At 43.9% G+C, this 12,293-nt stretch overlaps 1 protein-coding gene across 2 annotated transcripts in view; it reads right to left on the bottom strand.

Moving 5' to 3' along the window:
- The window catches only part of atf6 (activating transcription factor 6), a 516,610-nt gene that overhangs the window by 251,362 nt on the left and 252,955 nt on the right, over nt 1–12,293 (bottom strand). For both annotated transcript variants that reach the window (XM_068037874.1, XM_068037875.1), the window contains exons 11-12: nt 10,044–10,154; nt 2,609–2,708 (exon numbers count right to left, since the gene is read on the bottom strand). In XM_068037874.1, the coding sequence (XP_067893975.1) occupies nt 2,609–2,708; nt 10,044–10,154 (211 nt within the window). The remainder of the gene's footprint in view (nt 1–2,608; nt 2,709–10,043; nt 10,155–12,293) is intronic.

Below are 12,293 nucleotides of genomic sequence, written 5' to 3'. Positions count from 1 at the left end.
TTAACTCTGCTTCTCTCTCCACAGATGCGGCCTGACCTGCTGAGTATTTCCAGCACTTTCTGTTTTCATTTCAGATTTCCAGCATCTGCAGTATTTTGCTTTTATTAACACATCCCAGGTTTGTAATGATTTGGTTTATTGATTGCACCTCAAGTCTTTTTGCTGAGACTTTTAAACAATAAAAACATGGCAGCCACTCCAAATTTCCTCATTATGTAATGGCTAAACACTAAAATTCTACATCTGTGATCAACTTAGATGTCAACTGACACAAGCACGTGAAATGTGCTGAATGATGTGCACTATGATCAAACTAAAAGACATTTAAGAGTCTAACAAAACAAAGCATTTTTCCTTAGTTTGATTTACTTGCGGTCCCTTCGATCAAATTACAATCAATCAAAAGGTTAAAAAACTGGGAATTTTCAGAGAGCTCTAGTTAGCTCTCAGATGGAAAGAGAAAGATACTAACTACAGAATAACACCTTAATTTACTTTTTTCTCTGAAAAGTTGGTTAGTATATCTGTTGTCAATAAATCTATCTATATTACATTAAATATTCTCTTATTCAAGAAATTTACACAAGTCGGCAATGTAGTCGAATATTGTGAGGCTCTGTGACTTTTCCAAGGTGGAATTAAGTTTCCGTGGAGGCACAAAATAGATCCAGCAGCTCAAGGAATTTACACAAAAGTTTTCTGTTTGCTATCCTGGACTTGCGATAAGAAATTTAGCTAGATATCAAAACCAATGCAGATAAACTGAAGACCATAGGAACAGTGACTCACGTTACCTAAAATGCAGAAGCCAAAATAACTCGAGTGAAAGGTGTACAGAAGGCCCAAAACCTAATAAGAAGCTTTAGCATTCCATGCCACAGAAGATTCAAAACCTGAATCTAACCTTTTCTTCGACGGGGATGCATGAACTATCTAGCCATCAGAACATATGTAATAGGAGTAGGCCACACGGCCCCTGGAGCCTGCTCCACCATTTGATAAGAACATGGCTGATCTGATTGTGGCCTTAACTCCACTTTCCTGCCTGGCTCCCATAACCCTCGACTCCCTCGTAGATCAAAAATCTGTCTAATTCAGCCTTGAATTAATTCAATGACATAGCCTCCACTGCTCGCTGGGGAAGAGAATTGCAAACACTGGGAAGGGCAAATAAAGCAAGGGAATACACAATAAACAGGAGGATATTGAATGGGGTAGAAGAAATGAGAGACCTTGGAGTGCATGTCCACTGGTCCCTGAAGATGGCAGGACAGGTAGATAGAGTGAAGGCGGCATATGGAATGCTTTCCTTTATTGGCCGTGGTATAGAATACAAAAACAGGGATGTAATGCTGGAACTGAATAAAACGCTCGTTAGGCCACAGCTGGAGTGTTGCGTACAGTTTTGGTCACCACATTACAGAAAGGACATAATTGCTCTGAAGACAGTACAGAGGAGATTTACAAGAATGTTGCCAGGGCTTGAAAGTTGCAGCTATGAGGAAAGATTGGATAGGCTAGGGTTGCTTTCCTTAGAACAGAGGAGGCTGAGGGATGACTTAATAGAGGTGTACAAAATTATGAAGGGCCGAGATAGAGTAGAGAGGAAAGACCGGTTTCCCCCAGCGGAGATTCAATTACCAGGGGGCACAGATTTAAGGTGATTGGCAGAAGGATTAGAGGGGACATGAAGAAGAACCTTTCTGCCCAGAGGGTGCTGGGTGTCTGGAATTCACTGTCAGGATCGGTGGTGGAGGCAGAAACCCTCAATTCTTTTAAAAGGTACCTGGACATGCACCTGAAGTGCTGTAACCGGCAAGGCTATGGACCAGGTGCCGGAAGGTGGGATTAGATTGGGCGGCTAGTTTTTTCAGCCAGCACGGACACGATGGGCCGAATGGCCTCCTTCTGTGCCGCAATTTCTCTATGGTTCCAACGACCTTTTGAGAAGAAATTCTTCCTTGTCTGCCTTAAAAAAGGAGACCTCTTATTCTGTGCCCCCTAGATCGCGAGGGGAAACATCCTCTCAGCGTCTACCCTGTTAAGCCCCCTCAGAATCTTAAACATTTCAATAAGATCACCTCTCAATTTTCTAAACTCCAATGAGTATTGGCCTAACCTGCTCAGCCTTTCCTCATAAAACAAAACCCTTCATCCCAGGAATCAACCTAGTGAACCTTCTCTGAACTGCCGCCAATGCAAGTATGTCCTTCCTTAAATAAAATGACCAAACATGTATGCAGTACCCTAGGTGCAATTTCACCAATGCCCTGTACAGCTGTAGCAAGACTTCCCTACATTTGTACTCCATGCCCCTTGCAACAAAGGCCAACATTCCTATTGCCTTCTTAATAACTTGCTGTCAATGCTGAGACTTTTTGGCTGTCCTGAATTACAATGCTTACACAACACCAGAAATCTTCTCCCATGCCCAGCAACCCCAACTACACTCATCCTGCCTCACACACGATTGGCACATGTCTTCAGTGCCAGTAATTTCGACATTCATTTTATTCCTGGGATATGTACTAATTACTCAACCTGAAAATTCCATTTGTGGATATTGATAATTTTTTTTATAAATATGAGGTAAAAGTTAAGTACCCACCGACACAGTTCGCATTTTATGAAGCATCTTGGATCCTTTTCTCAACTTGACTCTGACTACTTCATGTCGATGGACCCACCCACGGAGTTCATCTGCTAGCCTATACCAAAATAATGGAGAAAATTCTTAATGAGGAGTGGGTTCACAGTCATTGCAGCACTGACTTGGATGATTTTCACAAGTTCTGACTAGACAGTCAGTCTGGGAGCTGTTGAAACAAGGTACAGTTAAAATTAATCATCTTTGCACCATTACCTGAATCCAACTGCAAACTCACTCAATAATGTAATATCAGATGTAGGGATCTTCACTCAGGTAATTTTTTTTTTAAGAACAGGTTTCTTACTGTTCTGTGCCAAGGCATATAACACCTTCATTAACGAAACACTATTAATACATCAACAGCACATAGATATACAGTTTTGCTTGGAGGTAAATTGTTTAGCTTTGTTGATGTACTTCTAGCTGTAATTGAAAAAAAGCTGAATTATTCACCATGTTGCTAAAATATGCATTTACACTTAAGTACAATAACCAAGGCAGGATCATGCTAAAAAATTGTGTTTGGGTAACTAAAGACTTAATTTAAAATAAAAACAAAGTGCTGGAAATACTCAGCTGTCCTGGCAGCATCTGTGGAGAGGAAAGCAGAGATAACGTTTCAGGTCGGTGACCTTTCATCAGAACTTGCAAAGGTTAGAAATGTAACAGGTTTTAAGCAAGTGAAGCAGGGGTTGGTGGGGGGGGGGGGGGGGGTGGCGAACAGAACAAAAGGCAAGATGTGTGATAGGGCAGAGGGCAGGAGAGATTAACTGACAAGGAGGTCATGGGGCAAAGGCAAAGGGAGTGCGCTAATTGTGTAGTGAAAGACAAAGCATCAATGCAGGGAGAGTGTTAATGACAAAATACTGAACAGACCTGTCCAAAAGCAGAAACATGAAAAAATAAGTTTAAGGCAGGCACATGGCAAAAGAATGATAAAACAAAATAAAATAAAAAAGGGGGACCATCATGCTCTTACAGTATTGAACTCAATGTTCAGTCCGCAAGGCTGTAGAGTGTTTGATCGGAAAATGAAGTGGCGTTCTTCAAGCTTGTGTTGATGTTCACTGGAACACTGCAGCAGGCCAAGGTCAGAAATGTGGGCATGAATGCAGGGGTGTGCGTTGAAATGGCAGGCAACCGAAAGCTCGGGGTCATGCTTTTGGACTGAGCAAAGGTGTTCCGTAAAGTGGTCACCCATTCTGCGTTTGGTCTCCCTAACGTAGAGGTGACCAAATCGTGAGCAGCGAATACATTATACTACATTGAAAGAAGTACAAGTAAATTGCTGCTTCACCTGAAAGGAGTGTTTGGGGCCTTGGATGGTGAGGAGAGAGGAGGTAAAAGGGCAGGTATTACACCTTCTACGATTGCATGGGCAGGTGCCGTGGGAAGTGGACAAGGTGTCAGGGTAATGGAGGAGTGGACCAGGCTGTTGCGGAGGGAACGATCGCCTCGGAAAGCTAACAGGAGGGGAGTGGAAGATGTGTTTGGTGGTGGCATCAAGCTGGAGGTGGCGGAAATAGCAAAGGATGATTCTTTGGATGTGCAGGTTGGTTGGGTAGAAAGTGAGGACAAGGGGAACCCTGTCGCGGTTCTGGGGGGCGGGGGGGGGGGGGGTGGGAAGCGGTGAGGACAGAAGTGCGAGAAATGGGTTGGATACAGTTCAGGGCCCTGTCAACCACAGTGTGAGGGAATTCTCGGTTGAGGAAAAAGGAAGACATATCAGAGGCACTGTTGTGGAAGGTGCATCATCAGAACAGATGCGTCGGAGATGGAGAAACTGGGAGAATGGAATGGAGTCCTTACAGGAAGCAGCGTGTGAAGAAGTGTAGTCAAGGTAGCTGTGGGAGTCGGTGGACTTATAATGAAGATTAGTGGACGGTCTACCCAGAGATGGAGACAGAGAAGTCGAGGAAGGGAAGGGAAGTGTCAGAGATGGCCCATGTAAAGGCGAGAGAAGGGTGGAAATTGGAAGCAAAGTTTTCCAGTTCAGGACGAGAGCAGGAAACGGCACCGTTACAATCATCAGTGTACCGGATCAAGGGTTGGGGGAGGGGGCCTGAGTAAGACTGCAACAAGAAATGTTCGACATATCCCAAAAAAGATAGGCATAACTAGGATCCATGCGAGCACCCAGAGCAACACCTTTTATTTGAAGGATGTGAGTGGAGTTGAAGGAGAAGTCGTTAAATGTGAGAACAAGTTCAGTCAGGCAGAGGAGGGTGGTGATGGATGGGGACTGGTTGGGCCTCTGTTCAGGAAGAAGCGGAGATCCCTCAAACCGTCGTGGTGGGAGATGGAGGTGTAGAGAGACTGGACATCCAAAGTGAAGAGGTGGCGGTTAGGGCCAGGAAACTGGAAACTGTCAAAATGACGTAGGGCGTCAGAAGAGTCACGGATGCAGGTGGGAAGAGCCTGGACCAGGGGAGAAAGGATAGAGTCAAGATAGGAAGAAATAAGGTCAGTGGGGCAGGAACAGGCTGAAATGATGGGTCTACCGGGACAGTCCTGTGTGTGGATTTTGGGAAGGAGGTAGAAGTGGGCTGTCTGGGGTTGCGGGACTATGAGGCTGGAAGCTATATAGGGAAGATCTCCGGAGGAGATAAGGCCAGTGACAGTCCTGTTAACAGTAGCTTGATGATCGGTGGTGGGATCATGGTCCAGGTAGAGGTAGGAAGTCATGTTTGAGAGTTGGCGCTCCTCCTCTGCAAGGTAGAGGTTGGTATGCCAGACAACAACAGCACCACCCTTGGCAACAGGTTTGATCACATCATCAAACTTAGACCTGAGAGAACAGAGCAAGTTCAGAGGGAAACAGGTTAGAGTTGAGTGAAGGGAGCAGAGAAATTGAGACAGTCGATGTCTCGCCCACAGTTATAAATGAAAAAAATCAAGAGCGGGTAAGGAAGCCAGAGGGAGTGGTCCAGGAGGAGGGAGAATGCTGGAGGCGGGTGAATGGGTCTGCTGGTCGGCTGGGGGGGGGGGTGGCGGGGTGGTGCGGAGGACTCCTGGTCAAAGAAGTGAGCCCGGAGGTGAAGACGACAGAAGAACTCAACATAGAGCCGAGCTGCTCACAATGCGGTCGCCTGTACATTGCACAGTACTGTACTCCCATACTGGGAGACCAAACGCAGATTGGGTGGCCACTTGACAGAACATCTCCGCTCAGTCCGCAGCATGACCCCGAGCTTCCGGTTGCCTGCCATTTCAACACACGCCCCTGCTCTCATGCCCACATTTCTGTCCTTGGCCTGCTGCAGTATTCCATCAAACATCAACTCATGCTTGAGGAACAGCACCCCATTTTCCGATTAGGCACTCTGCAACCTTCCGAACTGAACATTGAATTCAATAATTTCAGAGCTTGACCGGTCCTTTTTATTATTTAATTTATTTTATCATTTTTTTTTAAACCATGTGTCTGCCTTAAACTTGTTTTTTTATGTTTGTGCTTTTGGACAGAGTTGTTCATTATTTTGTCATTAACACTCTCTCTGCACTAATGCTTTGTCTTTCACCACACCATTAGCACACCCCTTTGCCTTTGCCCCATGACCTCCTTGTCAGTTAATCCTCCTGCCCTCTGTCCTCTCAACACCTTCCCTTTTGTTATCTTTCCCCGCTCGCCCCCCACCGCCGCATCCGCTTCACTTTCTTAAAACCTATTACATTTCTAACTTTTGCCAGTTCTGATGAAAGGTAGCCAAACGATGGCTCACAAGGGAAATTAGAGATAGCATTAGATCCAAGGAAGAGGCATATAAATTTGCCAGGATAAACAACAGATCTGAGGATTGGGAGCAGTTTAGAATTCAGCAAAGGAGGACCAAGGGATTGATTAAGAAGGGGAAAATAGAGTACGAGAGCAAGCTTGCGGGGAACATAAAAACTGACTGTAAAAGTTTCTATTGGTATGTGAAGAGAAAAAGATTGGTGAAGACAAATGTAGGTCCCGTACAGTCAGAAACAGGGGAATTTATTATGGGGAATAAAGAAATGGCTGACCAACTAAATGCATACTTTGGTTCTATCTTCACAAAGGAGGACACAAATATCATACCAGAAATGTTGGGGAACACAGGGCTTAGTGAGAGAGAGGAATTGAAAGAAATCAGTATGAGTAGAGAAATGGTGTTGGGGAAATTGATGGGATTGAAGGCCGATAAATCCCCACGGCCTGATGGTCTGCATCCCAGAGTACTTAAGGAAGTGGCCTCAGAAATAGTGAATGCATTAGTGGTCATCTTCCAAGATTCGATAGACTCTGGAACAGTTCTTACAGATTGGAGGGTAGCGAATGTAACCCCACTATTTAAAAAGCGAGGTAGAGAGAAAGCAAGGAATTACAGACCAGTCAGCCTGACGTCGGTAGTGGGGAAAATTCCAGAGTCCATTATCAAAGATTTTATAACAGAGCACTTAGAGAACAGTGGTAGAATTGGGCAGAGTCAGCATGGATTTACAAAAGGGAAATCATGCTGGACAAATCTACTGGAATACTTCGAGGATGTAACTAGTAGAGTTGATGAGGGGAGCCAGTGGATGTGATTTATTTGGACTTTCAGAAGGCTTTCGACAAAGTCCCACATAAGAGATTAGCAAGTAAAATTAAAGCGCATGGGATTGGGGGTAGTGTATTGCGATGGATAGAAAATTGGTTGGCGGGCAGGAAACAAAGAGGAGGGATAAATGGGTCTTTTTCCAAATGGCAGGCAGTGACTAGTGGGGTACCGCAGGGATCGGTGCTAGGGCCCCAGCTATTCATCTGATTTAGATGAGGGAACTAAGTGTAATATCTCCAAATTTGCAGATGACACAAAACTGGGTGGGAGGATGAGTTGTGAGGAAGGTGAAGAGAGGCTTCAGGGTGATTTGGACAAGTTGAGTGAGTGGGCTAATGCATGGCAGATGCTGTATAATGTGGAAAAATGTGAGGTTAGCCACTTTGGTCGCAAAAACAGGAAGGCAGATTATTATCTGAACGGCTAGAAACAGAGAGGGAAAGATGCAGCGAGACCTGGGTGTTCTCGTACACCAGTCACTGAAGATAAGCATGCAGGTGCAACAGGCAGTAAAAAAGGCAAATGGTATGTTGGCCTTCATAGCGAGAGGATTCGAGTCCAGGAGCAGGGATATCTTGCTGCAATTATACAGGGCCTTGGTGAGGCCACACCTGGAATATTGTGTGCAGTTTTGGTCTCCTTATCTGAGGAAGGATGTTCTTGCTATAGAGGGAGTGCACGAAGGTTTACCACACTGATTCCTGGGATGACGGGGCTGACGTATGAAGATTGAGTCGGTTAGGATTATATTCACTGGAGTTCAGAAGAGTGAGGGGGGATCTCATGGAAACCTATAAAATTCTAACAGGACTTGACAGGGTAGATGCAGGAAGGATGTTCCCAATGGTGGGGGAGCCCAGAGCCAGGGGTCATAGTCTCAGGATACGGAGTAAACCTTTCAGGATTGAGATGCGGAGAAATTTCTTCACCCAGAGAGTGGTGAGCCTGTGGAATTCGCTACTACACAAAGCACTTGAGGCCAAAACATTGCATGTTTTCAAAAAAGAGATAGATATAGCTCTTGGGTCTAAAGGGATCAAAGGGTCTGGCGCGAAAGCTGGAATGGGCTACTGAGTTGGATGATCAGCCATGATCATAATGAATGGCGGAGCAGGCTCGTAGGGCCAAATGGCCTACTCCTGCTCCTATTTTCTATGTTTCTATAGGTCACCGACCTGAAATGTTAACTCTGCTTCTATCTCCACAGATGCTGCCAGACCTGCCGAGTATTTCCAGCACTTTCTGTTTTTAGTTTAGATGTCCAGCATCCACAGTATTTTGCTTTTATTTTAGTGAAGACTTATTTTGTTCTTGTTATGTACTTCTCAATTTTGAGAACATGAGGTCACTCAACAGACACCAGCAAACAGGATTACCTACAGAAACAAAATGTTTTCTTCTGACACAGGCTGAAAAATTACAGTTAAGCTCCACAAGGATAATGCTACCTTGGGGTCGGATTAATCGCCTAGAGGTAGGCGTTTAATTACCCTTCAAAGCCCCAGAAGAACACACCGCATTCTCAGTTACATAAATTTCTTTTGGGTTCTTGAGTAAAAAAAAAATGAAGCAATTACAATAAATAATTAAAAGGAGTTGTGGGCCACCCCTTACTTCAATATTGTTCTACTGAGAGCCAGGACAGCTCCGCAATAAAATGAGTCAGTGCTGCTGAAGGGAGGGAAGAAAAGGAAGAAAATGTAACAAGGGAAATAAGACTCTTCAAGTGTGACTGTATCGGCACAGGCATAATGAGCCAGCCAAATGGCTGCCTTTTATGCTTTAAGTTCCATCATTCTGTAAGCTGAAGACTCAAACTATGAAGCTCTCATTTAAAACAGGCTTTTATTAAAACACAATACTTGCAAACAGAAGAGCATTCTAGTGAATCATTTGCCATGTGGTTGGTCTAAGCTGACTTCGCTCATGCATTCCCGCCTACAGATAATTTATAGTAAAACAACAGACATGGCAAGCTCACTTGAAATGTTTAAGACCGCTTACTAGGCACAAGGTAGAAGGAGTGAATGCTGTTACTTTTTTTTGCTTATCCATAGCAAGAAATGGACTTTGTTTACAACTTTTAAAACACAGCATCATGCATTCCCAGGTCAGGTACAAAGGGCAGGTGTAAAGCCTTTCCGATCCCACTCCAAACACAGTAAAATAATACTCCACACCCAATCCAAACAGCAGCTGGTTAATTTTCTGTTGCTTACATCCAACCATCATTGACTGAAGCTGCTTTTTATAGCAAACATTGGGTAACTATCTGTTCACAAGGAACTGGGCTAGCATTTCCCAAAATGATCTTCAATCAGACTCTTATAGATTTCGAAGAAGAAATTAAGTCCAGTCCAGTCTGGATTCAAATTCAGACATTAGCAATGAAAGCCAAGTCCTTTTGTCCAATGCAATTCAATGTATTCATCCCCACCACCACAAAATGACAACATACAAACTTATTCTATGCAGTCTGAAACATTTACCTGTGGTTCGTTAAACACGAAGAACACGCTTTCATAAAAATTCACTCGGGAGGAATGAACCATCTGTATACTTGATACCAGAACTCTGCCTGCACAGCTCCCTCTTGCATGAAGCCCTTAAAATGATGCAGGGCAGTCCAAGTGCAATTTTAATACTGGAGAAGTACTCCTTTCATTAGTAGGTATGATTTGCAGGTATAAAATATATAAAACACTACATGCTTATCTATTTTTGTCCAAAAATTGGGACCAAAAATCCAAGGAACAATTAGCATTTGCATGGCTTAAATGGACAGAAAACTTTTGATGGTTTCTCGATGATAGCTACTTTCTACTCACCTAAGTGATTCTGTTCTATTGACTTGTGGTTGACATGCTCGTTGGACAAAGAGAAGAGGCTCTTTCTTTACCACCATCAGATCTTTCTTTTCCGAAATTGAAATCCCATTTCTGAAAGAACATGTTATTAAATTAAAAGGGCCTTGCTCTCAAGAAAAAGATGTAATGTTTCCACATCCACCTCCATGATACTTGATTAAACAATAAGCAAACATTCAACTGAACACTGGGATCAAAAGTGGCACATCTCACTGACAAAGCTTTTTTTTTACTCTTTCATGACATGTGGGCATCGCTGGCAAGGCCAGCATTTGTTGCCCATCCCTAACTGCCCTTGACAACTGAATGAAATGACCAAGCAAGCCAGAGGTCATTCAAGAGTCAACCACATTGCTGTGGGTCTGGAGTCAGATGTAGGCCAGACCAGGTAAGGACAGCAGATTTCCTTGCATAAAGGACTTAGTGAACCTAAAAGCTACTTATTGCAGCCTTGCATTTTACTACTCAACGACCATTAAAGTCAAATCCTAATTAGATATAAGAGCTTAAACATCTTGATACCAGGTTAAGACGATGGCTTTTGTCTCCAAAGCTGTCTGACACTTTTTTCCATTCTCCACAGGATGCTTCCTGTACATGCACAATTCCCCTGCAATATTTGGAATCAAAACCCAAAGTACAATTCTATGGCAATACTCAGATTTCTGCCAGTGCTTAGTCAAAGACCAGCATCCTCCAATTCATTCTCACAGTTGGAAGTGCCAACTTGTGAAGCTTCCTTTGGACTCAATACAAGTCTTGATAGAATAAAATTTAAAAAAATAAAACCAGCAATATGTTGCCAATGAAATAAATCACATTAAGTCATTGTTAAGCCAAAATGAGGCTACACACTTGCAAAGTTGTTTCATGTCGCAGTACTTGAGAAGCAAGATTTCGCGATTTTAGTCAATGTGATTAATCCATGAGACTCAGCACAGAATATTGTCACGCTCACGGAAGGAGCAATTATGAACTATAAAAATGAACTGATGGATTAACCTCCAAAAAAAATGGACACCCCTTGGCTGTAAGACAAAATGGAGGAAGAAGTCAGAGGACTTCTCCTGTACTGCGAATCTACATAGTGACTGCTGGAGACTGAAATCATCATGATGTCTGGACCACCCTTGAAGAAAGCATTAGAAATGCTAATTGCCCCATTCCATGTTAATGGCTACCTTTTCAACCAGCTGGACTAACAATGGCCTGTGTCTCCAGACCCAAACTCTGGATAATTCTTTCTTTCTTTTGGGCCTCCTTATCTCGAGAGACAATGGATATGCGCCTGGAGGTGGCCAGTGGTTTGTGAAGCAGCGTCTGGAGTGGCTATAAAGGCCAATTCTGGAGTGAGAGGCTCTTCCACAGGTGCTGCAGAGAAATTTGTTTGTCGGGGCTGTTGCACAGTTGGCTCTCCCCTTGCGCCTTGGATAATAGGTGCGTCCAAACACCATTTTAACAAGATGAGCAACATTCAAACACCATTGTCTAACAATGACCACACATTCAGAGACATTGTAAGAAAACACCAGGGGATAGCAACTTTGGTCACCTGACAGGAACCAAAGCCATATAAGGCTTTTTTTCCCCAAAAAAAGACTTAACTGTGCAGAAAGCCAGACGGCAGGAAACAGAAAGCCTGCAGCCAGGAAGGCTGAGAGAGACATCTATTCCAGCCAAGAAGGAGATCCTGCCAGATATCATCTTTTTAAAAATTACCAAGAGGCAAAAAAGGTGACCTTTGAAAACTCCCCATCTGAGAGATGGAAACAGCATCTTAGTTATCAGACTGTAACTGAGACTTAACCAAAGAAGTCTGTAGCAAAGCATCCGTCCACCTGAAACTCTCCAAAGCTTGGCTCCAGTCAACAAGGAGAAGTGGAAAGAATAAGCCTGTACTGTTTAAATTTTCCTCATGTGAAAACGAACAAGGTTTCACAACGAACTCTTAGAAAAACACCAGCCCTAAATATGCTCCTCCTGCGCTGTGTGGGAAATCAGGGACGCTTCCAGTTTTCCTGACAACCATGTGTTCAGGAAGTGTATCCATCTGCAGCTACTGGCTACCCGCATTACAGAGCTGGAGCTGTGGGTGGATTTACTGTGGAGCATCCGCGATGCTGAGGACGTCACATTTAGCGAGGTGGTCACACCGCAGGCAAATGCTGCAAAGGCAGAAAGGGAATGGGTGACCACCAGGTAGAGGAAGGC

The sequence above is a fragment of the Heterodontus francisci genome, chromosome 8 (assembly GCF_036365525.1).
Source record: "Heterodontus francisci isolate sHetFra1 chromosome 8, sHetFra1.hap1, whole genome shotgun sequence".
Lineage (NCBI taxonomy): Eukaryota > Metazoa > Chordata > Chondrichthyes > Heterodontiformes > Heterodontidae > Heterodontus > Heterodontus francisci.
The sequence above is the reverse complement of the archived record's forward strand: the minus strand, read 5'-3'. Positions and strand labels throughout refer to the sequence as shown.